The 26,916-nt window shown below is 42.0% G+C and overlaps 1 protein-coding gene across 1 annotated transcript in view; it reads right to left on the reverse strand.

Annotated features, from left to right (window-relative positions):
• ddx6 (DEAD (Asp-Glu-Ala-Asp) box helicase 6) overlaps window positions 1-26,916 on the reverse strand; it is a 35,333-nt gene that overhangs the window by 1,798 nt on the left and 6,619 nt on the right. The window contains exons 2-14 of the mRNA XM_085967683.1: window positions 24,561-25,016; window positions 20,414-20,477; window positions 18,871-18,975; window positions 18,524-18,653; window positions 16,688-16,834; window positions 14,715-14,809; window positions 13,477-13,599; window positions 8,754-8,882; window positions 7,917-8,033; window positions 6,892-6,955; window positions 5,353-5,454; window positions 4,783-4,977; window positions 5-3,620 (exon numbers count right to left, since the gene is read on the reverse strand). Coding sequence (XP_085823809.1) covers window positions 4,802-4,977; window positions 5,353-5,454; window positions 6,892-6,955; window positions 7,917-8,033; window positions 8,754-8,882; window positions 13,477-13,599; window positions 14,715-14,809; window positions 16,688-16,834; window positions 18,524-18,653; window positions 18,871-18,975; window positions 20,414-20,477; window positions 24,561-24,769 — 1,461 coding nt within the window. The 5' untranslated portion in view covers window positions 24,770-25,016 and the 3' untranslated portion in view covers window positions 5-3,620; window positions 4,783-4,801. The remainder of the gene's footprint in view (window positions 1-4; window positions 3,621-4,782; window positions 4,978-5,352; window positions 5,455-6,891; window positions 6,956-7,916; window positions 8,034-8,753; window positions 8,883-13,476; window positions 13,600-14,714; window positions 14,810-16,687; window positions 16,835-18,523; window positions 18,654-18,870; window positions 18,976-20,413; window positions 20,478-24,560; window positions 25,017-26,916) is intronic.

Raw genomic sequence — 26,916 nt, forward strand, 5'->3', positions numbered from 1 at the left:
CCACCTGCCGCAACAACAGCTGCTTTTGCATGAAGTACCTGCGGAACTGGAGGTGTTAACACAGCTGGTACCCGTGCTCAAGTCTGTCCATTAACACAGCTTTCTGCTACTGACACTTATCTTACAGCATTTTAAATCTTGTAAACCCTATAATCTTTGCACATTAACAAAATGGAAGTCTGTCAGAGAGGCACCTGCACACACCCAGAATGCTACTCCTTAAAAAGTAAGTGCAAGTTTGTTAAACTCAAAAATCCCGATTAACAAATAGTTGACAATATAATGCACAAAATGTTCATTGCACTCCAAGTGCAAGGTGCTTATTTATGCATGGATCACACTTAATATTGGATTCTAGTCCTGAAATACATCCGCACTTTACTCAAACTGAACCCCAAGTATGTGAAGTGAGCATCCATTTCACAAAGCAGAAAGGAATTAAATGTTGGAAGAATCCAGTGGTCCATCATTGGGGCCCCACACAACAAAACTAATATGAATTTTAGGAGAATGAACCACCACCAACCCAACACTCCAACAAGCCAACTCCAGGATTTATGGACTTTTGGGTGTTTGCCAGTGGTAAATAACTATAGCAAGACGTACAAACTTAATACTATAAGTTTGAAGGAGCTAATTTCTTTCAAGGTGTCCAAATGACAGGGTTTTTCTCCCTTGTCCTCAGAAATACACAAGCTAGTGGAAAATTCCATTGGGGCCACGGACTGAGCCGACTGGTCCTCGACCAGCAGTTTATTTCAGAACTAAAACGGATTCTTCCAGCTACCATTTTGCATTTGGGTCACAAACTGTCCAAAGTTTGAGGGTGCAGGAGTTGGTTAGAAGTACAGGTGCCTCTAAGACAGCAGTTACTGAGGCTGGAGGATACTAGCAATCTGTTTTCTGTCCCATTGCTTCACACTGCCTGTACATCAGGCCAATCTACCAGCACACTGTGAGGGGCACAGCTACAGGCAACAACATATAAAAAAAGATTACAGCCATTTGTTTACAAAATAATCTAATGAGCTCAATAGTCCCCAACATGGCAAGACTGTTTACCATTAATAATTAAACAAAAACATCTTGAAATTTAAATGGTAATGGAGCACAAGTTTGCATTCTGTAGACAAACTGAAGTTAAACTGTAACACATCTTACTGCCCAGGGAGAAACTTGCTTTTTTAGATATACCATTACCAATGCTTAAAAGGGTTCAAAAGTAGAGGTAATGACATCCTATCTTTTTCAGAGTTACACAGACATGGTTATATTAATTGCTTTTTTTTTTTAAATAAATCAAATCTTCAAATTATTAAGCTATAAAACCTGCGCTAAGGACAGAATGTGATGTGTGCATGCGCACGCTGGGTGGATAGCTGGGGGAAATGAAAGAGAAAGAGAAAGAGTAGTTCCTCTATGGGAATAATAAAGTAAGAAAATGGTTCTAGGATTTCCAGAGCTCCAATTTTCTCACATTAACATGAATATACATGTTAGAGGAACTCCTGATGGCAGTACTTACTACAGCAGGAGCTACTTCTGCACTTGTCCCCATTACACGATGGGCAGTCACAGCTGTGCCATCACTCGTCAATTGGCTCTGAAATGGGCTCACGGTAAAGGTTTAGCTGCACAGACCATCTCCATGTGGCCCAGACTATGCCAAACTGCATTAGGCTTTTATTTCACCGAGAGAAGCTGGCCTCTCCACTGCGTGCAACGATGCCAACTGGAGATGTAGCACCTTTAAAAGTGTTGCTACAGAAAGTGTGGAGAAAGACTGGACTGGGCAAATGGGAATTTTTCTGGTTTGTCCCCTGTTTCAACAATCAAATGTGAACCCCCAATACAACAGGTTACACTGGAAGAGAGTCTATGCAGATCACAAAACTGAAAATAAGATTTCAATGAAAGGCACAGATAGCCAAATAAAAAGAATTGGGTAGTCAGGTCACCTTAAATCTTCGCTCTCACTTTAAGAACGTTATCAAGACTTGGGGCGAGTGCTGTGGCAGCTTTAGTGCAAGCAGCTGCCCTTCTAATCCTTGCAGCCATCTTTTATTTTTTTACGTTTTAAGTCACTAATTTGAGGCTCCGACTGGCATCTATTGTTTGCATTGGGAATACACCCAGACAGCTGCTACCCTTTAGTAGGTTAAAGGCTGTTCTTACTTCACAGCAAGTAGGTGCCTTTGGGTGGGGGTGCAGAGAAGGAGGTTACAGAACATCCTTTATTATGAGGCATTTCACTGCCAAGTATTTGGTAGTCAAAAGGTTCTGTTATAGTAACTGTATCTGAATCGTTCAATGCAGGATGGAGATTTTGCTATCTCAGCCACTTGCACCTGTGTTGTCAACTTCTAATTACAGGTTGCTGGACATCTTTACACTATGCCAACAGGAATCAGCTATGATGGTGTTGCATGCAACAGTGCCCCTCACAGCTTTAGCTTCACAGCAACATCCTACCCATTCCCTACCAGCCCCAGTAACCAGTAATTTTTTTTATCAAAGGTAACAAGATGATAGAAAAAACCTATTTACATGTTTACAGGTGTATACACATCAATCTTCTGTGGGACACACTTCATCTTGCTGCCAGAAGGAAAATGGATGCCTGTGTTTAGAAGTTCCCCCAAGTCAGAGTGTAGTTGCTGCAGAACAGTCTACATTCAAGTCTAAGAGGATGGGGGATTTGTGGTGGGGGGGGGGGGGGGGGTGGTGGTGGTTCTTTAGTGTTCTGCTAGGGTCGTGCTTGGGAGTCTTCTGACCAACCTCCGCGAAGAAAACAAAATTAAAAATGCACAATGCAAGCTTTCCTTCTGAGCGCAAATGCAACAAAATTAGCCCCAACATATTTAACATATATACATCGAGATGACATCTCATCTGGAGTTCCAGCTCAACTTCTCCAAGGAAAATAGTCCCCTCCAAAAATTAAAATATCTAAAAACTTGCAGATTCTTCTCTTCCCCGCCGCCCTCCCTCCACCCCCCCCCCCCCAAAAATACATTCCATTTTACTCTCACCAATGGAAAACAGATGAAGTTAATGTCACATAACCCTCCCTCCTGCCTGCCGCCCCCCCCACCCCCCAAACACAAAAATAAATGACAGATGGCTATAATCTAGGGATGGTATTCATATGGTCCTGCATCACCGTAAGGCACTTTATACAAATACCATAAAAACTTGGTAGCCTAAGACTGATGAGTACGTGCGCTGGGAGAAGTTGAGAAGCCATCAGATGAATATCCTGGTCAGTGGCTTCAGCGAAAATGGAAGGGTAAAAGGAGGGGGAAGGAAGGAGAAAAGGAGGAGTTAACAAAGTGTGCTGTTCGCTGTTCAGTTCAGCTCTTCAGTGCCGCTTAGTCTAGATCCCCCGTGCCAGTTAGTGCAATAGTTGTCCACTCCCTGCACACAGTGCAAACCATTGAGCTCAGGAAGAAATGGTCCTTCACAAAATCAGGGAACTACACTTTGTGTCATCATCAAATGAAGGAAAATAATGGAGTTTGGTGTTGTCTTAGACAAAGAGAAGGGTATCCCCAAGAAATGATGTGTTCCAGAACAGGCAAAAAAAAAATTCTTCAGTTTCTGTATTCCGTGATCGGTGCCTGTGGGTACATAAAAAAATGTAGTTAGCTGTTTCAAAGAGACCTGACTATAGCAAAACCATGATACCCGTTAAAATCCCACGCAAAAGGCCAATTGTTTGAAAATGGCATTGTTCACCCCATTAAATTCCAGTCAGTTCCCCATTTCCACCCTTGCTTTTCTCCAACTGAAGGGATGCGAAAGTCTCTGGTAACTCTTAGTGTCACAAAGCTGCGTGTTGCATGGTTAAATAGGGTCGCTTAAGAAAACATTACAACTCTTGCACCTACAATTAGCTGCCAGGATTCCCACATCTGTTGGAACACCAGATAATGGCAGCCCACCAGCTTCCACCTGGCAGTTCTCCACAGCAACAAAACCAAGATCAGGACAATCGCGATAGCGTCCTGTGATTACTGTTAGAAAGCACATGTCATATGGGCATCATATCCTCCCTCCCTTGATCGGGAAGCCTGCCAACAGTGTCACATTCACTTTTTAAGAGTAGCGCTCGAGCATGATGACACAAAAGTGTAGTTCCCGGATTTTGTGCATGCCAGGATGGGTCAGCTGATGAAAGAAAAAGGAAGAAATCTGAAGGGTGATCCAATTTTTCCTTCTGAAGAAATGCAAAGGCTGCAACAAAAGTTACCCAATCTACTTGCATACATCAAGAGGACAACTTATGTGAAGTTCCACTTCAACTGCTTCACAGATCCTTTCAAAATTAAGTGTTTATAAAATGTTATCTGCTCCTCACCCCAACATTCCATTGTAATTCACTATCTGGGTTGTGATATTATTAGTTCGCACATACAATTTTCCAAATGGAAAAGCTTTTCCAATCTTGGTCATGACAGTGAGTGGGTGCATCACATGGTTCATGTACTTGCCCCAAAAGGGGCAGATGGAGATGGAAGAACCATGTACAAAGTCACAGTCTATTCTGCACCTGCTAATGACCGTTATGAAGCAGGATTGACAGAGACTCCAAGAAGGTTTCCAGCCTGTCCTTTCAGCTAGGGAAGGTGTATGCCATGAGAGACTACAGGAAGCCAATACTTACTGCTACAATTTGCAACTTACACAATTCAGACAGCAATTCTCAGTTAAGCACAGTTGTGGAAAGTCTGACCATCACATTGTCAGTGCCCACTTGGTAAAGTTCCATCAAGCACTTACCGTTTTTTTGTTTGCAGTGTTACTGTTTGTCCTCGCCATCTGGCTCACTGTGGTACTCTGCAACGTACAGACTCTTGTCAATGCTGCCAGGGATGGGCTTGATCTCTGTTCCGAGCTGCTCCTCGATGGCCTTCAGATTAAAGCGGTCATCGTATGTGATGAGGTTGATTGCCAGGCCCAGATGGCCAAACCGTCCTGCAGACAAGAAACACAAATACTTTAGAAGGTTTGCATTAAAATAATCAGCAGTTTGAAGTTTAGAGCATCTCCCCTCTCCAATCTAAACCCTACCCAATTTGCTTTATTTTTTGGGTGGCGTTGGAGCACCAGAAGTGCCAGACTGGGGCGATATAGGGTTTACACAGAATCTTTACCACACTGCCAAATCTCAACCAAGGTGCTGCTGGAAAGCACCAAGCACTTTCCACAGGAAGGAAAGGTACAGGCATTGGATGGGGAGAAAGAATAGTATAGTCATCCTCAGCACGTGGACACCTGGGAACAGACTGCAATCCTGAGCTGGTATTACATAGGGAAATAAGGAAAAAAGATAAATAGGCGTATCCTTACCTGATCTGCCAATGCGATGTAGATAGGTCTCTGCAATCTTTGGGAAATCGAAGTTTATTACAACATTCACAGCTTGGATATCAATACCACGAGTGAACAGATCTGAAAAAACCCCACAAACATTCAGGTTAAAAACCTGCCTGGAAAAAGATACATCATTGGTCCTATTGCCTACAAGCTAAATGCTTCATTACATATAAAAAAGTGTTTAGGAACATGATAATGTCCACTTGGTCGAACACCCAAAAACTATCCAATTTCTAGTATAGTCGCTGTGTCTTTCCCTTCACAAGCATATCTCGTTGCCTCCAACCCAATTACACTATTTGCATAGATGGACTTTCTTAGTAACTTCCCAAATCTCTAAACACCATGGCCTCTAAATTGGGTTGGGGCGCCAAAGTGGTGCAAAAGTCGCCTGAGCGCAGGATTTAGCGCAGCGTTCGAGGCTTTAGCGATCGTCAGATATTCAGTTTCATTGCTCCTCGAGGGACACGGGGCGAGGCTCAAGGCGCTCCGCGTCCCTCTTAGGGCGCTGAAACTGAATATCGCAGCGCAACGTGCCGCAGCGCCACACGCTGCGGTACTGCAGGCCTTCCTCCCACTGTTAAGGGGGAAGGTGCCTGCAACAGCGCGATCCCCGCTCGCGAGTGCCGGCAAATGAGCCCGGCACCAAGGAGAAGTGCCGGGCTCTTGGGAAACAGCTGGCATTGCTGCGGGGGGGTGGTTAGGAGGTCGGGGACGGCGGCAGCCGCCCCTCACCTCCACCTTAACTTGCGCCACTGCCAGCACAGTAAGGCCCCGTGAACCGGGCAGCGAGCGGCGCAACTGCGCCGTTCGCTACCAAATATCGCGAACGGGGCACCAATGGGGCGCTGCGCACACCGATGACGTCATCGGTGGTGGCGCAGTGCAAATGCCTAATGCCACCATTAGCGCCCTACTGAATATCGCGGGAGACGCAGCCAGTGGCGCTACAGCCACTGACTGCCTCTTTAGGCACTAACAGGTGGCGCTACTCACCCAATTTCTCCCCCCTTGTATTTGACCAAAGTTCTCCAATTACTTAATTTCCTTGATTTAAAAGTTTCATCCTCTAGGCTTTGAAACTAGTCAGTGTAAATCTGCTTGCATCAAGTGGCTTTATCATCCCCTTCACAACATACAATTAATTTTTGCCTACATACCTAACTGCATGCCAAAGTAATTCACTGGCTGAGAAGTGCTTTGGCACATTTTTTTCTTTACTTCACCAATGGCCAAACTACAAGCCAGTAGTGCCCAGATCCACATTATTCGCGAAGCAGTGCATTCCAGGCGACACCAATATCGTTCCTTGCTTTACCAGGAGATGCAACTGGAAGGATTATCCCTCCCCAAAGTTTTTCTTTCCTCTGTCTGGACTCAGCCAATCCAATAGTAGGTGTAGGATGATAATATTAAAACACAGCAGGCAGGCCTACATAACCCAAGAACAGCCAACCAAATGCTCAGCTCAGTAGGTAGTGAAATTAAACCATTTCAAACTTTAGTACCTACCAGTGCAAACCAAATTGCGACACATTCCATTTCTAAAATCATGGAACACACGGTTACGATGTTCCTGTCAAAACAAAAATTGACAACTCGTCTTACCAAAAGGACTGTTCATTCTTTACATAGTCGTGGTTCGTTTTACACATACTATTTAAAATCAGAAATTGAGTGGCTTTGTAGTACATTGCCAGTACAGAGGATCTAACTTGCATGCAATGACCACAGTTTTGTCAACTCTATGTAAAGTGGTCCTGAGGCAAGCATGCAACCGCTTTTTTCTTCTCCTCCTCTCCCCTGCCGCCAAAAGCAAGCTCTCACTTCCAATCACTATTCAGCAGCATCTGTAGTTATAGAATCAACTCAGCTTTAAACACTCCATGGTCAAATGGCCGCCCAACACACAATGTCCACAGGCTTAAGCAAGGGCACTTGGGCAAGTACTTAAGGATGCCAGACACCTAAAGGAACAATAGTCCTATAAGGAGTCAACACCATCCAGGAGCAAGGAGAGGGCGTAGGACAGCAAAAGAAGTTACTTTGAGCCGACGATTCTTCTAATTCTCTTCCCCCCCCCCCACAAACACCCCCGTGTGCGGTCCCTTTAAATTTGCTGCTCGGCATCTCTTCCAGCCGCAACAGCTTGTGGAGCAGCCCGCGCGGGACCTCCAGATTGATGCGCTGCGGGAATGCTTGGAGCCTATAATTTTATATTTAGCTGTTTGGTTTCAGTCCAGTTCCGGGCTAGCAGAAAAAGGTCCCCTGTTAAAAGCCAAGAAGCAAGAAATGAGAAGCAAATCCCCAGTCCTTCCCTCAAAAATACAAATTTCATTAGTGGGGACTGTAGACAGAGTGACACCTAGTTTCCCTACAAACCTGTATGACTGCACGGGGAGATGATGGAGTAGGCAATCAGTCTTACCAACATTTATATTTTAAAAAATGAAGTGCATCAGTTAAATCCACATAATATTTTGCATCAATTCGGCGGAGTAAACTCCTTCAGTCTGCAAGTCCCTTTTATAACTCACCTGCCTCATTTTAGCATGAATGTAGAAACAGGAGTAACCCAGCTGAGAGATTTTCTTGGCCAGCAGCTCCACTCGCTGGGAAGAGTTGCAGAATATAATTGACTGGTTAATCTGAAGCTAAAAGTAACAAAATCAGTGTTAGTACAACTCATTTTCAAGAAAATCTTGCAAATACAAAACCTGTTTATACATGCCTTGCTCCTTCACCTTCCTCCAGCTGCCCCCTCCCTGTTCAATATTCTCACCGAGTTGGTGTGCAGGGAGCCCAATTTGGGGCTTTTCCAATGCTGCTCTTTAAGCAGCAGCTGCGAAACAAACAAGTAGAGAATGCTGACATGACCGCCCCGTACAGAAATGCTCAGCATCTCCCTCACGTCACAACAGGAAATTGGAAGTGACCTACATCCTGCAACTCCAGGGTGTAGGATATTGCTAAGCAATCTACTGATTCACTGGGTCCCCTGCCACTGCAAAGAACTTTCAAAAAAGAGTCCAAAAAAAAGTAATTCTCCCTTAAAACTGATTGTATGTAGACAAACATCGGCAGTGTCCCAGAGGCAGCAACGGATGATTACTGATCAGAATACCAGAACTCCCTGCTCTTCTTCAAATTGAGCCATGGGACATCAACCTGTACAAGAGCCAACATCTCATCTAAAGGATGGCACCTCTGAACGGTGGAGTCACTCGATATTGCACTGGACTGTCAGCTTGCATTACGCACTCGAGCATGGAGCACCTGCTTCAATTTCAACTATTAAGATGGCTGAAGATCAGGCTACTTCTCTTACTACACAAGGTTGAAAACCTCAAGTCAGACACCCATGCAGCTCTTACCCTAGAGAAGAGCGTGTTGAGACAATGCACTTTCTGCCGTTCTGTAACGTAGGCATAGTATTGGGTTACTCCTTTCAGTGTCAGCTCTTCCATCAGGTTAATTTCATATGGTTTCTGCAAATGCGAATTCTGCCAAAAGGACAAGTTAGTGCATCATTACTCGATACAGCTCAACTACTCAAAAACAAGCTAGTCTCATGCGTGCTGTAAAAATGCAGCTTGAATCCAGATCTTAAATACAATTTCAACTCAAAACATCAAGAGACTTGACAGGACTAATCACTGCTGGGCATTCGGTCAGCTGTCTGTAACAGATTTTAAATGGTCTCACAACACAGCAGCACTTCTCAATTAGTTGCATGTAGCAACAAGTGAGATAGTTAACCAAAGATATCTTCTCTCCTTAAAACACAAAATCTGTTAAATGGAGGGAGTACGTTATACCAAGTTCTTCATTTTTACTTTAAAATTTGTTAAGAGTACTGCAGATATTTTGTGTTAAAGTTCCCCATTAACATTATGCTATGCAGCCGTACCACAAAGAATCAGTCACCTTCCCATTCATGAAGCAGACAGATCAGGAGAATTAACACGTGGCTAAAGGGCTGGTGTGGGAAAGACGGGTTCCTTTTCATGGGACACTGGCACCAGTTCTGGGACAGAAAAGGAGCTGTATTGATGGGATGGGCTCCACCTGAACTGGGATGGGACCCGTGTCACACAGAATCACAGAAACCCCACAGTGCAGATAGAGGCCATTTCGGCCCATCGAGCCTGCACCGACACATATCCCACCCGATCCCCGTAACCCCTACACCAACACATATCCCACCCTAGCCCCGTAACCCCATGTATTTAATCCCCCTAACACTAAGGGTCAATTTATCATAGCCAATCAACCTAACCTGCACATCTTTGGACTGTGGGAGGAAACCGGAGCACCCGGAGTAAACCCACGCAAACACGGGGAGAATGTGCAAACTCCACACAGACAGTCGCCCGAGGCCGGATTTGAACCCGGGTCCCTGGCGCTGTGAGGCACCAGTGTGTCCTAGCGGAAAGGGTAAATAAGGAGGTGGCAAAGGCTTTAAACTAGTAAGAAGGGGGGAGGGATCTACAAGCAGCCCAAATATAAACAAAAACAACAGGAAAAGTGAGCATAGGAATGAATAAACGGAGGACATTGACGGAAAGGTAGCAAAAAGAGTGTTATTGAACAGGAGTCTAAAAAGATGGTAAAACATAAAGCGAGAGGAAATCCTATTAAAATGAGTTAAACTGTCTGTACAGCAATGCAGTGTCCTTAATAAAACAGGGGAGCTGGAGGCAATCATGCATTGGGAGGAACCAGACATAGTAGGGATTATTGAAACATGGCTACAGAAAATTCAGGACTGTGAATTAAACATTGCAGGGTAGAACATATTTAGAAAAGCTAGAGAGGGGAGGAGTAGCTTTACTTATTAGGAATAACAATGGCAGTAGAAAAAAGGGACGTAGATATCAGCAAGACAAAAATAAAATCCATATGGATAGAGATAAAAAAGATAATAAAGGATCAATCACACTAATAGGCATAGTCTACAGACCACCCAATAGTGGAAGGGAGGTAGAGGAAGAAATATACGGACAAATTAGAGAAACGAGTAAAAAACATAGAATAATAATCATGGGGGACTTTAACTACCCAGATATTAATTGGACAGAAGAGGTAGATAAAGGGGATAAGGGAATGGAGTTCTTACAATGTCTACAGCACTTCTTTCTAACCCAATATGTAAAAAGCCCAACAAGAGGGGATTCGCTATTGGATCTAGTTATGGGGAATGAGCCAGAGCAGAGAAGTAAAAGCAGGGGAACATTTCGGCAATCATCATGACCATAATATAATAGGCTGTAAGATGATAATAGAGAAGGACATAACTATAACAAAAAACAGGTTAATAGATTGCAGAAAAGCTGATTTTGAGGGGCTTAGACATTGAACTTGGGAAGATAAAATGGGCAACAATATTGGCAAACAACGACGGGAAACATTTAAAATGGTGTTCAGAGTGCAGGAAAAATATATTCCGCTAAAAGGAAAGAACAAACTAAACACTAATGAAACTCCATGGATGAATAAAGGCACGAGAACAATTGAGGGCAAGGAAAGAGGCATACATTAAGTACATAGACAGCAGAGGAGTGCATGATGAGAGAATACAAAGGGATTAGGAGAGAAGTCCAAAAAAAATTAGGAAGGCAAAGGGGAACTATGAAATTAAATCATCAAGGAACATAAAACAAAATAGTAAAATATTTTACAGGCACATCAATAAAAAAAGGTTGGGATGGGAATAGGGCCATTAAGGGATAGACAGGTCAACACCACAGTTAACGATAGGGAGATGGCAGAATTATTAAATTATTTCGCTTTGGTATTTACCAGGGAGATAAAACAGGTGGACATGATATTGGTTTATGAGATTAAGTAATGTGATAAGTGCATTTAAAATAAAACAGATATATTAAATTAACTAATCAAACTCAGGATAAAACCCCTGGTCTAGATGGATTGCATCCACACATTTTAAAAGAATCTAGGGAAGTGATAGCTTAGGCATTACTACATACATTTAATAATTCGTTAGAAAAAGGTGTAGTGCCAGAGGACTGGCGGATAGCTAACGTAATACCTATATTTAAGAAGGGGGATAGAACATGTCCAGGAAATTATAGAACAGTCAGCTTAACATCGGTGGTAGGAAAAATAATGGAATCCCTACTAAAAAGGAGAGAATAGAAGAACATCTAGAAACAAAGTATAATAATGAATAGTCAGCATGTATTTCAGAGGAGAAAATCTTGCTTGACCAACCTCATTGAATTTTTTGAAGAGGTAACGGAGAGAGTAGACAAGGGTAATGCAGTAGATGTAATTTATCTAGATTTTCAAAAGGCCTTCAAGAAGGTACCCCATAATAGGCTGATGAATAAGGTCAGAGAGTGCAGAGTCAGGGGACAAGTAGCAGAATGGATTGCTGGCTGGCTTCAAGACAGAAAGCAGAGAGTAGGAGTAAAGGGCAGCTATTCACAGTGGCAGACGGTGGGTAGTGATGCTCCACAAGGATCAGTGCTGGGACCACTGCTGTTCACAATTTAGACTTTGGAATCAAAAACACAATTTCTAAATTTGCAGATGATACCAAATTTTGGGGGGGGGGGGGGGGGGGGAAGATAGTCAATACTGAGGAGGACTGCAACAAATTACAGGAGGACATTAATAAACTTGCAGAATGGGCAAATAATTGGCAAATGAAGTTCAACACAGATAAATGTGAGGTATTACATTTTGGTAGGAAGAATAGGGAGGTTATGAGTCTAGGTGGGGTAGAGGAACAAAGTGATCATGGAGTACAAATACACAAATCATTAAAAGTTGTGCCACAGGTTAGCAAGGCCATAAAAAAGGCAAACCAAGCACTAGGGTTTATTTCTAGAGGGATAGAATTGAAAAGTAAGGAAGCTATGCTAAACCTGTATCAAACCTTGGTTAGACCACACTAGTACTGCGTGCAGTTCTGGTCACCGTATTATAAAAAGGATAGAGGGGCACTGGAGAGGGTGCAGAGAAAATTTACAAGGATGATACTAGAAATGTGAGGGTATACATATCAGAAAAGGATGAATAGGCTGGGTCTCGTCTCTTGAAAGAGGGGTGATCTAATAGGTCTTTAAAATTATAAAAGGTTTTGATAGAGTGGATAGAGAGAATGTTTCCACTTGTGGGGGAAGAGCATAACTAGAGGCCATCAATATAAGATAGTCACCAAGAAATCCAATAGGGAATTCAGAAGAAACTTCTTTACCCAAAGAGTGGTGAGAATGTGGAACTCGCTACCACAGGGAGTGGTTGAAGCAAATAGTATAGATGCATTTAAGGGGAAGCTTAACAAGCATGAGGGAGAAGGGAATAGACGGTTACACTGATGGATTTAGATGAGGAAAGACGGGAAGAGGCTCGAGTGGAGCATAAACGCCGGCATGGACTGGTTGGGTGGAATGGCCTGTTTCTGTGCCATATATTCTATGTATGAGGTGTCTTGGCATGTCATGGACAGTGCCACATAGTGCAATTTGTTGTAGAAATCATGGTGTGCACTGCTCATTCACATTAGGGAAAGCTCCACACAAAATACCTGTAACCAGTTTTAAAGCAATGCAGTTTAAAAAAAGGGAACAGACTCTAGCAACAGTGCAGATATAGTCTTTTGAGGAATGATATTGCACATCAGTGGAATATAGTTGCTTTTAAGTACCAAACTTTCCAAAGCAAATGTACATGGTCCTGATGAGAAAAGCAAGCAGACTATACTGGGCCACAGGCAATAGTTAATTATTTCTGGACAAATGTTCCTTCAGCACTATGGCACTAGGCAAATTAGAGCCTAATTTTAGTTTCAATTGCTATTTCTACTTACTGAAGACTGCATTGGGGGGGGGGGGGGGGGAGTGGGTGCCGATGGGGAAAAGACAAAGAAAGGTGATTCTATAACCATGTGCGCCAGTCTCCTGGTATTCTGGAGGGGGGAACACAGGTGGATTTGGTCCCTCTTCTGACATCATTTAAGTGCACTTGACAACAAATGAACCAAAGACCCACGCGCCAGGGGGAAAATAAAGTTATATATGGCAGAGGCACATTTTGTTAGACGGGTTGCATCAAGTGGCAAATTCTTACCATGAATTTCTGTACACTGAGTGGGAACGTGGCAGAGTAAAGCAAGATCTGTCTGGTTCTTGGTAATGTAGAAATTATGTCCTCCATCATCTGCACAAAGTCCTGTGACAGCAGTTTGTCTGCCTATAGGAACAATCAGGGAAAAAGCACTGTTAAAACATTCAGCATTACAAAACAGATTTGCTCAGCTAGACCTTTAGATGAATGGACAAAAGGTACCCATGAAGTCAGAAAATGAACAGTTCAGTCACTGGAACAAAATATTTCTAAAAGCAACTGCCTGCCCAGAATTACTAATGGTTCATTGAGCAAGTTGTCAATCTATGGAACAGGATCCCCAAGGAGACAGTGGAAGCAGTTAGTTTTGATTCAGTCAAGTGCAAATTAGATAGCTTTCTCTCAGAAAATAATATTTTGGGATACAGTGTGAGTAATTTGAGACATGACATACAGTAAGTGTGGTATGCTTGGGAGGAAATGGTGACTTTGGTTCCCAAAGCTCTTCACCACTGGTGTTTCCTCACCTCATGTCTGGGTCTGTTGTGGATCAATTGATAGAGATTGATTGTTATGATTATTGTTGTATCATGCAACTACTAAGATGGAGAAGGCAAACTAAATAGACTATCTAACAATTCCCATCTGCTAATAAACCATTTCTAAATGGTTCAATTAAGCTTTCTCTTCATTAACAGTTGCTGTAGGCAACAGTGACGCTGCTACAGAGCAGGAGAGGGGTTTGGACCCACAACCCTGCACCACCGCCGATAAAGGCACTTCCTCACAGGGAAGGAGAAGTTACTTAACTTCTGACCAGCTGCACAACTCCTCCTGGACATTTTAAAACAGCATTGCCAGACACCTTGAAGTAGGTCTCCCAGCTACAAGTAGACCTGAGGAAATCTTATCCTCAAAACAATACCTACAGGGCAGTACCTGCTCGTCACCAGACTGGTATATTTGGTAGTCCCTTCCAGATGCTTTTAACAGAACATGAGTGGAACATCTTCCAGTGTCTGGCACTCCAGGCCATTGTTTAGATGTTGTCTGTTTTCAGAGTGCATGGAGGCTTCCAGGTGAATAAAACTACCTTAAAACAAATAATTGCACCCTCACTTTTGTCGAAAGTGAAAATGGACCCCTAAACTCAAGTCATTCCACAAAGGGAAATCTAAAGGGAATTTACAATGTTACATTAAAAAAGGGTAAATTGTAGCAAATTTTAAGTGTTACATTACCTCATCTAATACAATCATCTGTATGTTGTCCACTTTAGCCAAGCCTTTCTTAATCAAATCCAGGATTCTTCCGGGTGTTGCGATCACCACGTGGACTGTATTTAATAAAACAATGAAATACTTAACACCAGATTGAAGTACAGTCGCAATTGTAGACAGATAGGGAACTAGGTGAACAAGAGGTTAACTATCCCATATAAATTACAGTACACCTACCCCGCCAAGATGAAAACTGACGTCTGTGGAATGACAATTAAAAATTACTCAACTAAGCAATTTAAAATGTCTCATTATGGCCTCAAGGGCCCCAGCATGGTTAACATATCATGCTATAATCTGATGCATTTGAGGTTAATATTTATTGCTCATCTCATGTACTTTAAAAGGAATTCTGCCTGCTGGTTCAGAGATACGGTTTGGCAGTTAAGACACATACACACTGCTTTGAACAGTGGCAGCTGAAGGGGGGGGGGGGGGGGGGAAATCATAAGCAAAACAGAGTTGTAAAAATGTTATATTAAACTGAAAATATTCTACAGGATTCAAAATAGCCATTGAAAGCCAGGACATGTGTTTTACTGTTAACTTGCCCCATTTATATACAGACTGTTAATTTAATGCTTATATTATTGCCCTGGCTCAAACAGCACTGGCTGTCCAGAGTACAGTACACTCTGCTCATTTTAATCTTTCAATACTGAATGTCCTTTCAGTATCAGAAGGACACATATTGCAGTTACCAATTGCTGTTTCAACTGTAACCCAGGGTTCTTTAAATCAATCAAAAAGGCATCACTGGAGTATTATCCTTTTTAATAAAAGATGCTTGTGTAAACATGGAAAGACTGGAGAAGCTGAGATTGTTCTCCTTAGAGCAGAGGAGGTTAAGGGGAGATTTAATAGAGGTGTTCAAAATCATGAGGGCTTTTGATAAGGGTAAATAGGGAGAAACCAGAGGACACAGATTTAAGATCATTGGCAAAAGAATCAAAAGGGGAGATGAGGAGAATTTTTTTTTTTTTTTTTTTTTTAATTAAATAAATGCAGTGAGTTGTTGTGATCTGGAATGCGCTGCCTGAAAGGGCAGTGGAAGCAGATTCAATAGTAGTTTTCAAAAGGGAATTGGATAAATACTTGAAGGGGAGAAATTTGCAGAGCTATGGGGAAAGAGCAGGGGAGTGGGACTAATTGGAGAGCTCGTTCAAAGAGCCGGCACAGGCACGATGTGCTGAATGTTGGCAATATTCCTGGATGAACATTTAATATTTTTCTGTCTATTTTAGCCTGGGTATTATGCAGTTAATTTAAGTGGGTTAACTCTTCTGCTGAAACAGCAGACAAAAGTATGTCACACAAACAGGAGCAGCCTTTTGTCTGGTAATATCTAATTTCTGCCTATGCAAACCTTTGGTGATTTTAATTAGAGCATGTGGTTCCTTCAACATCTCCATTTTCAAGAAGATAGTGTTAATGAATATGGTCTGTTATAATTAAGATATATACCAACCCTTTACACATTAGCAGCGGCCTTCAACCGGTTAACATTAATTTAACACTTCCCCACCCAAAAACGGAAAACTTAATTTCCCCTGAAAGTAATGGAAATCCTACATAGAAAATGAAAGGGAGCAGTAACTTCTACAACTCCATCTTCTGAAAGCCAAGCTTTAACATATATACACTTTTTTTTAAATTTACACCTTGAATACCTTTTTGCAAGTTCACTACAGACAAGTTACTATGGTAATCCTGCTGGTATCGCTTGCTACAGAAACTTGGAAAGGTGAGCCTGCCACCATTCTGACTTGGGGGCTTCAGCTTGCAAGAGGAGACTGCTCTTTAGCTACCGAAATCTAGATACCTGCATTTCCACAATGTAATGACATTTACTGAGCGAGATGAGCATTTCGTAGATCCCCTGAAAGATGGGTCAGACCAGTTATGCTACTTATGATATCGAGCTACACACTCACCAGTCTCATCGAGCCTCAAGATGTCGTCCCGGAGATTTGTTCCTCCTGTGGTAGCCATCACTTTCACGCCACCCATGTGCTTGCTGACTTGGATACAGATCTGACTGACTTGCAGTGCCAGCTCTCTGGTAGGCACGATCACCATAGCTTTAAAAAAAAGAGAAAATAAAGCTGGGTTGGTTATCGATGAATCTTCCTCAACATTAATGCGGGTAGTACATTCGCTATTAATTTGTGGTAAAACTATGGAGATGTTCACCCCCTACAACCAAACTTAAAATTTAACATTCTTTCAAAAAGGGTCACAGTTAATTCCAACAGTGGGAACTTCAATTTAATGGATTTCTTCTTAAGAGTTTATATTGCAGAGCTACTTCAAAAATGTTAGCATTAGGATCCCAGTGCAGGGGTAATCACTCTTTTTATATTACAGGCAGATTCCACAGCAGCCTAAAATTTATTTGTTAAAAACCTGCACACACCGCTTTAAAACTATGATATGTCTTGGTCACAGTGCCTTCCAGAATGCCTGGGAAAGTATACAGACTAGCAAACACAAAGTGCTCCACTAGCCTTTATGGGTGGCCTGAAAAGGCGGCAGTCTCTTCCAGCACCCATGGAAACAACCCTTTGGGTCTCGGAATCTCTTGGGTCAACATGCTATTGTTGGCAGCAATACCATGTCAGCTTTGGCTCACTGGTAGAACACTCGCCTCAGAGACAAAAGGTTGTGGGTTCAAGCCCTACTCCAGAAACTTGAGCACATCATCCAGAATAACACTTCAGTGCAGTACTGAGGGAGTGCGGCACTGTTGAAAGTCTTCCGTATGAGACATTAAAAGAGGCCCAGTCAGTCCTCTCCAGTGGATACAAAATATCCCACTGCATTTTTTGAGAAGGAGCAGGCAGTAGGTGGGGGGAGATTCTCCCTGGTGTCCTGGCCAATATTTATCCCTCAACCAACATTACTGGGGGAAAAAAAATCAGATGATTACCTCATTGCTGTTTGTGGGACCTTGCTGTGTGCAAATTGGCTACTGTATTTCCCTACATTCAAACAGTGACTACACTTCAAAAGTGCTTCATTAGCTGTAAAGCGCTTTGGGACATCTGGAGGTAGTGAAAGACACTGTATAAATGCAAGTCTTTTCACTTCTAATACAAGAAGCTTACAGATATGCAACAATGAAATGTAGCGTTACTTTCAATGTTTCTCTTCCTCACCATCTAATCTAGTACATGGCTCCCCTCCACCTCAGAAAAAGGTTTACATGAACACAGGAAGAACAGATACCGTGGAAATACAAGCATTCATACAAGCCCCTTTGGAAACCGGTTTCAAGAAACAAACTTTTTTATTCAAAAAATTCATTAAATATAAGCAATAAGCAGCACCCATGGCTAGGAATTAAACCTGCTGTCTTAGAATAAGGTCAGTACTTTCAGCAAGTAACCCACAGATCCATTCCACTGCCAACACAGATGCCACATTACTTTTTTTGGTGACTTGAAAAATTATGTTCTTTCCTGATGGCACCAAATCATGCTGGAATGAGGTTCCATGTCAAACACTGGAATGGGGATCCACACATGCCAAACACCCTCTCATACCTAATCCAAATGGGCACTATGCGCAGCTTCACACTGAACTAAATAACACAAGTTACCTTTTTAAACAGACTTTTTAAAAATCCATGTCAGACAGTGAAGTTAAAATTATTTTCTCCTCCACCTACCCAAAGTGTAAAAATAAAGCTATTTTGGGATAGTTGGGAAGATTGAGAAAAAACTACAGGCAGTTGTGATTGGTGAAGAATTAAACACTGTCACACAAACCTTGAATACAGTCTCTCTTCAGGTCCAGCCGTTCAAGTAATGGAATGAGGTAGGCTCCACTTTTACCTGTTCCGTTTTTGGCTCTGGCCAATATATCTCTGCCAGACAATGCAATAGGAATACTCTCCTCCTGAGAAACATGAAGATCAGCAGAATATGAATTTAAATCAAAAACACACTTGTGGCACCTTGGCAAACTCATGAAGCTTACAAATAGGACAAACATATTGGACACACGGGACAAATAAATGTTCACACTAGACTCCACACTAACCCAGTTTCTACTTTCTCAGTCAAACCTCCTAGCATTCTATCATGCATGCTGCTGCAGGGGAGGGCATACACACCTGGATTGGAGATGGTTTCTCCCAGCCCATTTCAAAAATGCCCATTAGCAACTCGCGCTTCAAACAGTAATCTTCAAATTCATTTCCTTTTGTGGCCGTTACATCCTAAACAAAGACAAGAAACAAATGTGAAAAGCGAACCACAGTGCAGTTACCAATGCACTTTGCTGCAAGACTGGTAAATATAAAGCTCTGTATTTTGTTATTTACCATTTGTACTACTTTGCCCATGGTTAGAGAGTGTAGATACCCCTACCTGCCTATTCTGATTAGCGGAATTACTATTAAGCAAGCTAAATACAGGAATGGAGCGAACGAGCAGCACCTTTAAGTGACATCCTGAAAACAAAGACAATACAACTGCAGCACTCCACAGTTAACAAAGCTACTAGTTTCTAAAAGTAAATTTCACATGCTTCGACACAAACTATGCATTCCGCCTAGGTCCAACAAGTAAACACAGCTCCGAAATACATTATACAATACTTGCCACTACAACTGCAAAACCAAATTTACAGCCACGATGTTCACACTGAAAGACTGAGTTACCACTGACAGTCGCTGCAGCCAGCAAACTGAACAAATCTACACTAGTTTTACAAAAGGGATTTTAAGGGCAATAATTGAAGTTTGTGTTTGCTAAATTTGAAGTCACTCAAACCCTTTGATTATTTAACTGCCTGGAATCACTCGGGTATTTTTTTATTCTCCATTTAACACAACACTGTTGCAGTATCAAATTCTCAATCTTCCCAATTTCACTTACACAGATTCAAGGTGAATGTTCTGTACTTAATAAACGACTGAAGAAAAAGAAAATTAGCATCACACTGCTTGTGGCTTGCTGAAATTAGACATTTATATGAGTTCTCTTCATTTTTTCTTCTCTTTGCACAAGATGAAGCATCAGCAAAGCAAATTCATGTTCCATGTAATGCTAATCAAAACTGGTTACTAATAAAATTTAAAATATTCTTAAGCAGTGAAATTGTGTGCCACATCCTGTAAAGGGGATAACTGATCTCTCCAAAGCAAACAAAACAGAAACCAAATTTCCTCAACTTATGGAAATTAGTTCTAAGGATTAGAGGTCAGAGCAGCACTTTGTTAAACACAAGTGGTCTAGAGCCCAAACTTTCCTTTGAAGAAAGACATGACTTAGGTAGTACTAACTTCCTAACTTAGGGAGCTACATCATTGCCAAGTCTGCCAAAACACCAGTTTCCACATTCACGTACACAGCTGCTCCAATGCAAATAAAGTCCTGAGTAATTAGGTCTACAGGGATTGAAAAATTATAAACAAGCTCTCAAGATAGGAGGTCCTTAACTTTTACAATATTTGGTATGGGGGCGGGGGGGGGGGGTATGAGGGGGACGAAGTACTTTATCATGAAAATAAGCCCTACTCACTATACCCTGCCTGACATTGTAACACTGGACACTATTTCTCCAAGTGTCTGAAACAGTTCTAAGTCAAACAACAATTTGAAGCAGACACAATGAATTAAGTACCACGGAGGGCATATTAAAATTCTTCTTACCGAAGTTTTCATCCTCCTATCTTTTGGAGGCAATTTTAAACTTTTCTTCCAGTCATCACCTGGTCTACAGGGAATGAAAAATAGAGATTGTTTACACATTACAACAGTAACTACTACCCAAAAGGGAAAATGCCGTCCTGAAATTTAACTAGAAACTGAGTACAAATCAAGTCCATCCACAATTATCTGCTGTTGCATCAATAAGGCTCCAGGTATTACTGTAGCTTTCAGATAGAGTGTCAAAACAACTGACCATGCTGAATTTCAAATCTGATCCAATAGTATGTTCAATTCCTTTTCACACAAATGAATTCTTTCCTCAAAAAAATCCAAATATGAAGTTCACAACGTTGAAAGTGTTTTTCTTTTTTAATACCCAATTTCCAAAATCTTACAACATTTGGGACTGAAGCACCTGAACCACTTTTTTTTTTTTTTTAAATAAAAAAGCATTAATATATGCTGATAGTTAAGGAACTTAGATTAGATTTAATTGCAGCACAGCATTGTCTACCACTGGATATTAGTGTACTCTAAAACCTGTACCATAGTTAACGTATACAAATGGAACAGTTCTGCATGGTCCTTTAACATCGTAATTATGTGACTCCCATCATGGGGGCATGCCATACAAAAATCCTTTAAAAAGACAGTAGTTTAATTTTGGGGTTCATTTTGAAAGAAAGTTGGAAATGATTCTTGCAAGAAGTCAATGGGTAATTGAACCAACTAGTGTGGCACGGAGCCATAAAGACCGATTGAAAATCTCTGCTGTGTTAGCCGATCTCAGCAAGGCTGGAAATGGTAGGTAGGGGCTGCAATCAAATGATTCCTGGTTTTTGGGACAGTAGGACAAAAAGAATACACTGACTGCTGAACAGAGCACAGGTGGAGAGATTAGACACAGCCATGATGCTTCAAGTCAAATTGCCAGTTAATATTCCTTATCTGAACTCAGAGAAAGGATAGCTAGCCATCTTAGAAGTGTAAAAAAAGGACTACAAAGCACCAATGGAACCGTACCCCAGCATGCCTTCCAGGATGGTGGGTACAAATGCTAACTCAGTAATTCTCTCCCTACATGAAGTATTCATTGGATAAATGAATGAGGAAAGAAAGTGGGTTCTACCATCTGGTTCAGCAGATCATTAACAATTTAGATGGCTGCTGGTTGGAACAGAGCCCAAACTGCAACGATTCAAATAGGCAGGCAGAAATGAACCTGAAGGGCTAAATGGTTAACAATGGATACATGAAGCTCATACTGGCAAGTAGGTGAAGTATTTTTAATAAATATAAATAGTTTGTGACCTTCACCATTGTACCCCAAATTCCTGCACTGCCTTTAGGGACTACCGAAGTCTCTCACTTCACAACAGGATAACCTGTTTGGACATGGGTTTAGGAATTAGTCATTGTCTTGACAATACATAAACAATCCAATATTTTCCCCACTGTTAAGGGTGTTTTGAGAAGTGGAGGGGAAGAGAGAGTAAATCAAATTGAATAAAATGTCACCACTGGGAACTGGATTTCTGCCATCTTGTGAGGAGCACAATAGTACTTTATAGGACCAGATATTTCAATATAGGAAAAGGCCCATAGGCCCAACATGCCTGTACTTCGCTTCCCCACTGGAAGCAGCTAATTTACTCACTCATTCCCCATACCCCCAATATTTTACTTTTTCTACAAGTGTTTATCTATAAATTCCTTCATATGTTGCAAAATGAGTCAGCTTCAATAGCCACACGTGATAAAGTATTGCATATCCTCTACTTGAAAAAAAATTCTTCTTTCCTCCCTTTACGCTTCTAGTAAAGGTAGTGAATTTAAGTCTGCTTGTTTCTGATTAACTGATCAGTGGAAATTAACTTATTTACGCCATTAATAACCACACAATGAAAACTGCCTACTGGACATTAGCATGGCAAAAGGTTGTACAACTCTATATTTACAGTTCAGCAATTACAGCAAGATTCAATGTGCAAGTCACTTGAAGACTTCTTATACCTGCAAATTTCAAAAGGTTGCAACCCTATTTCTCTCTGCCCCACCCCCACAGAGTTATTCAGATACAGAAGTCTTCAATGCAAGTGGCTATTGAAACTGAATGTTGAAGGAAATCAAATGATGAAAGCAATGGCTCACATTCAGTAGCTCTAATGTCTGGGCTAATTCCGATGGATTGAAGGAAAGTAATAGTCATTTGAGGGGGAAAAATTAGACATGGGGAATTATAGGCATGTTAGTTTGATGTTGGTATTGGAAAGATGTTATCTGGCAATACGTGATCATTATTAGGAAATCCCAGCATAGCCTTGGGAAACAGAGACCCTGCCTCACCAACCTGACTGAGCTCCGAGAAAGTGACCAAATTACTGGATTTTGGCAGTTGATGTACACCTTGATTTCCAGAAAACCCTCGATAAGAGTGCCACACAGACAGCTATTGGGAACGATTACATCATAAAGATTGGCAGTCAGATATTAAGTTGGATAAGTAAATAGCTGCAATCTCAAACTATGACTACTACATTTATGTTGTACAAGAACTCAGTACAGCCACACGAAGTACTGTGTCCAGTTCTGGTACTCACATGTTAGGACAGAGGCCCTGGATAGGGTACAGAGGAGGGGGGGGGGGGGGGGGCGGGGGGAGTAGAAACCAAAATTAAGAGCACTAAGACTGAATAAAATTATCAGGATAGGGTCAAGGGGCCAGGTCTATTTTCATTACAGAAGCACAGGTGTATAAATTAAAGGACTAAATTCTATCCAATGGACAGCTCATTGGAGATGGATAGGAATGGTAGGATGGGGGGCACGTTTATAAAATACTTGGGTAGAAGAGTTAGTTTCGGTTACAAAGTATTTATTTTGAGAGACACGGTTCTCTGGAACAGATTATCAAAGCAGGTGCGGAGTACAAATTCCCTGCAGTCCTTCAAAAAGGGAACAGGACAAGTTCGAGAGAGAGGAGGGTATCTCCAGTTATAGGGGGCAGACAGCAGGTTAGCTGGGATTAGATTTATTGGTTACCACAGCCTCCTGGAGCTTTCCTTGATGCCAGAGAGGAATTTCCCAAAGTTTTGGCCTCAGCGTTTTTGCCTCTCTAAGGGAATAGTGTGACTTGGGTGGGGTATATTATATATATATAAAAATATATATATTTTTTTTTTTTTTTTTAATTGAGTTAGCACCTCTTTTTAAAAAAAGTATGGAAAGAACTGGAATCAATTTTAATACTTATAAATCTGAATTTTTGTTTAGATGGAGTGCTGAGGACATCAGGAGCTGGTTTGCTACTCAAACAGACAATACAAGGGTGAGAAACATGAACTGACTGATCGCTAAATGTTCTTATGTTAAGGGCTGTCTCTGCTAATATTAATTCAGCTTCCTCAAGATCAGAATAGTTTCTCCAAGCTGGTGCCCAGTTGATTTCATCAGTTTATGCAATGTTACAGTTAGCATCTTAAAATAGATTTCTCTTTAAATGGTGTGTACAGCAAAAAGCCAGAGATAACATTTCCAACTAAATAGTGCAGGTTGCCACCACCCCTGCCTGCTGTATAAAATGTCACAGTCAATGTGTCAGCTGTACCTCAGTTGCAGCACTTGTGCCCGAGTCAGAAGGTGTGGGTTCAAGTCCCACTCCAGTGCAGTGCTGAGGGAGTGCTGCGCTGTCGGAGGTGCCGTCTTTCGGATGAGACGTTAAACGGAGGCCCAGCCTCCCACCTCAGGTGGGCATAAAAGATCCCATGGCACTATTTTGAAAAGGAGCAGGGGAGTTCCAATATTTATCCCTCAACCAACAACATTAAACAGATTATCTGGTCATTACTTTATTAATGTTTGTGGGACCTTGCCATGTATCCCTACATTTTAACAGTAACTACACTTCAAAAGTACTTCATTGGGATGTCCTGAGATCATGACAGGCACTGTATATATGTAAAAGTTCTTTTTGTCGTTCACATTTGGTAAATTATATTAGGGCTATAGCAGACACCCCAAAACACAGTAAATCAGGAGCCCAGTTCTAGAAATTAGATACATTCATTAAAAAACACACAAAAACAGAAGTGGCAAGATTATTTCACAATTCAGAAAGATGATTTTTTATGGTTTAAAAGATACTTACTTAATAGTACTGCTGGTTGTATGTGCTTGCTGCTGAGTGCCATTAAGTGTGCTGGCATTCTTTAGCTGCTGTAGCTGTTGGTTGGTCTGTGAGACTTGCTGTGGCGGCACCCCTCCCGGGCCTGTACTGGGTTTCAGCGGGCCTCTCAACTGCCCGTTCTGAGTAGACAAACCCATAATAACGGGATTTTCCGTCCTGGCTGTGGTCATTGCGTTTATATATATATGCGGTTTCAGTTTACAGCCCAATGTTCATACAGAAACTGTAATAGTTTAAACCTCTTCAAATGAAGAGATAATAAAGTCTGCTCAATATATACGAGTCCTCTGTTGCAATCAAGGCAAGCACTCGTACGAGTCTTTTTAAAAAGTCAAGCAGTCACTTGCGCTGATGCTTATTAGACAATATTTCACATAAATCCTTTTTCATAAAGGTCTTGTGCGTATTCACTTCCACCTGTAATGCAATAAAAATCATTTTAGAAAAAAGATAGGTTTAAATGCTAGTTCTGGAACCTACTTCACTAGAACAGTAGTTTTTCATTCCCTTTGACAACCACACAAAGTTCAGCCTAATGACTGCCTAAACTGAAAAGCTTACTTTTAAACTAGGAGGTTCATCACTACAAAACTCCGTTCCCTAGCCACCGACTCCATCCCTCTCCCTAGCAACTGTCTGAGGCTGAACCAGACCGTTCGTAACCTTGGTACCCTCCTATTTGACCCAGAGATGAGCTTCCAACCACATATCTGCGCCATCACTAAGACTATCTATTTCCACATCCAGAACATCGCCCGACTCCGCCCCTGCCTCAGCTCCTGTTGCCGAAACCCTCACCCATGCCTTTGTTACCTCTAGACTTGAGGATTCCAACGCATGCCTGGCCGGCCTCCCATATTCTACCCTCCATAAACTTGAGCTCATCCAAAACTCTGCTGCCCGTGTCTTAACAGAACCAAGTCCTGTTCACCCATCATCGTTGTACTCGCTGACCTACATTGGCTACTATATTGTAGTAATGAACCTCCTAGTTTAAAAGCAACACCTCGATTTTAAAATTCTCATCCTTGTTTTTAAATCCCTCCATGGCCTCGCCCCTCCCTATGTCTGTAACCTCCTCCAGCCCCACAACCCTCCCAGATCTCTGCTCTCCACTAATTCTGGCCTCGAGCATCCCCAATTTTAATCTCTCCACCACTGGCGGCCATGCCTTCTGGAATTCCCTCCCTAAACCTCTCCGCCTCTCTTTCCTCCTTAAAACCTACCTCCATCCGCCCGAATATCTCCTTATGTGGCTCGATGTCAATTTTGTCTGTGAAGTGTCCATTCCTATATTTTGAAAGCAGGCCATATTAGGGAACACGAGTTGCATATTTTGGCCATCTCCATTTCCTCATTAGCACGTAGTGGAACACAGATGCTAGATTCAGCACTGCTCGCCACTCCGTACCAAACATAGAAACAAAGATGATAGGAGCAGGAGTAGGCCATTCGGCCCCTCAAGCCTGTTCCGCCATTCAATGCGATCATGGCTGATCATGCAAATTCAGTACCCTGTCCCTGCTTTCTCCCCATATCCCTTTAGCCTTAAGAAATATATCTAACTCCTTCTTGAATATATTTAATGAATTGGCCTCAATTGCCTTGTGTGGTAGAGAATTCCACAGGTTTACCTCTCTCTGGGTGAAGAAATTCCTCCTCATCTCAGTCCTAAATGACTTACCACTTATCCTTATAGACTGTGACCCCTGGTTCTGGACTCCCCCGCCATCAGGAACATCCTTCCTGCATCTAGTCTGTCTAGTCCTGTTAGAATTTTATAAGTTTCAATGAGATCCCCTCTCATTCTTCTAAACTCTAGCAAAAATAAGCCTAATCGACCCAATCGCTCCTCAGATGTCATTCCTGCCATCCCAGGTATCAGTCTGATGAATCTTCGCTGCACTCCCTCCATGGCTAGAACATCCTTCCTCATAAGGGTGACCAAAACTGCACACAATACTCGGTGTGGTCTCACCAAGGCCCTGTACAACTGCAGCAAGACATCCTTGCTCCTGTACTCGAATCCTCTCGCTATGAAGGCCAACATACCATTTGCCTTCTTAACCACCTGCTGCACCTGCATGCTTACCTTCAACGACTGGTGCACAAGGACACCCAGGTCTCGTTGCACTTCCCCTTTTCCCAATCTATTGCCGTTCAGATAATAATCGGCTTTCCTGTTTTTGCCACCGAAATGGATAACCTCACATTTATCCACATTATACCGCATTTGCCATGCATCTGCCCAATCACCCAACCTTTCCAAATCATACTGGAGTTTCTCTGCATCCTCCTCACAGCACACATGCCCACC

The sequence above is a fragment of the Somniosus microcephalus genome, chromosome 26, assembly GCF_052327205.1.
Source record: "Somniosus microcephalus isolate GS21.2 chromosome 26, FLI_Smic_1.0, whole genome shotgun sequence".
NCBI lineage: Eukaryota > Metazoa > Chordata > Chondrichthyes > Squaliformes > Somniosidae > Somniosus > Somniosus microcephalus.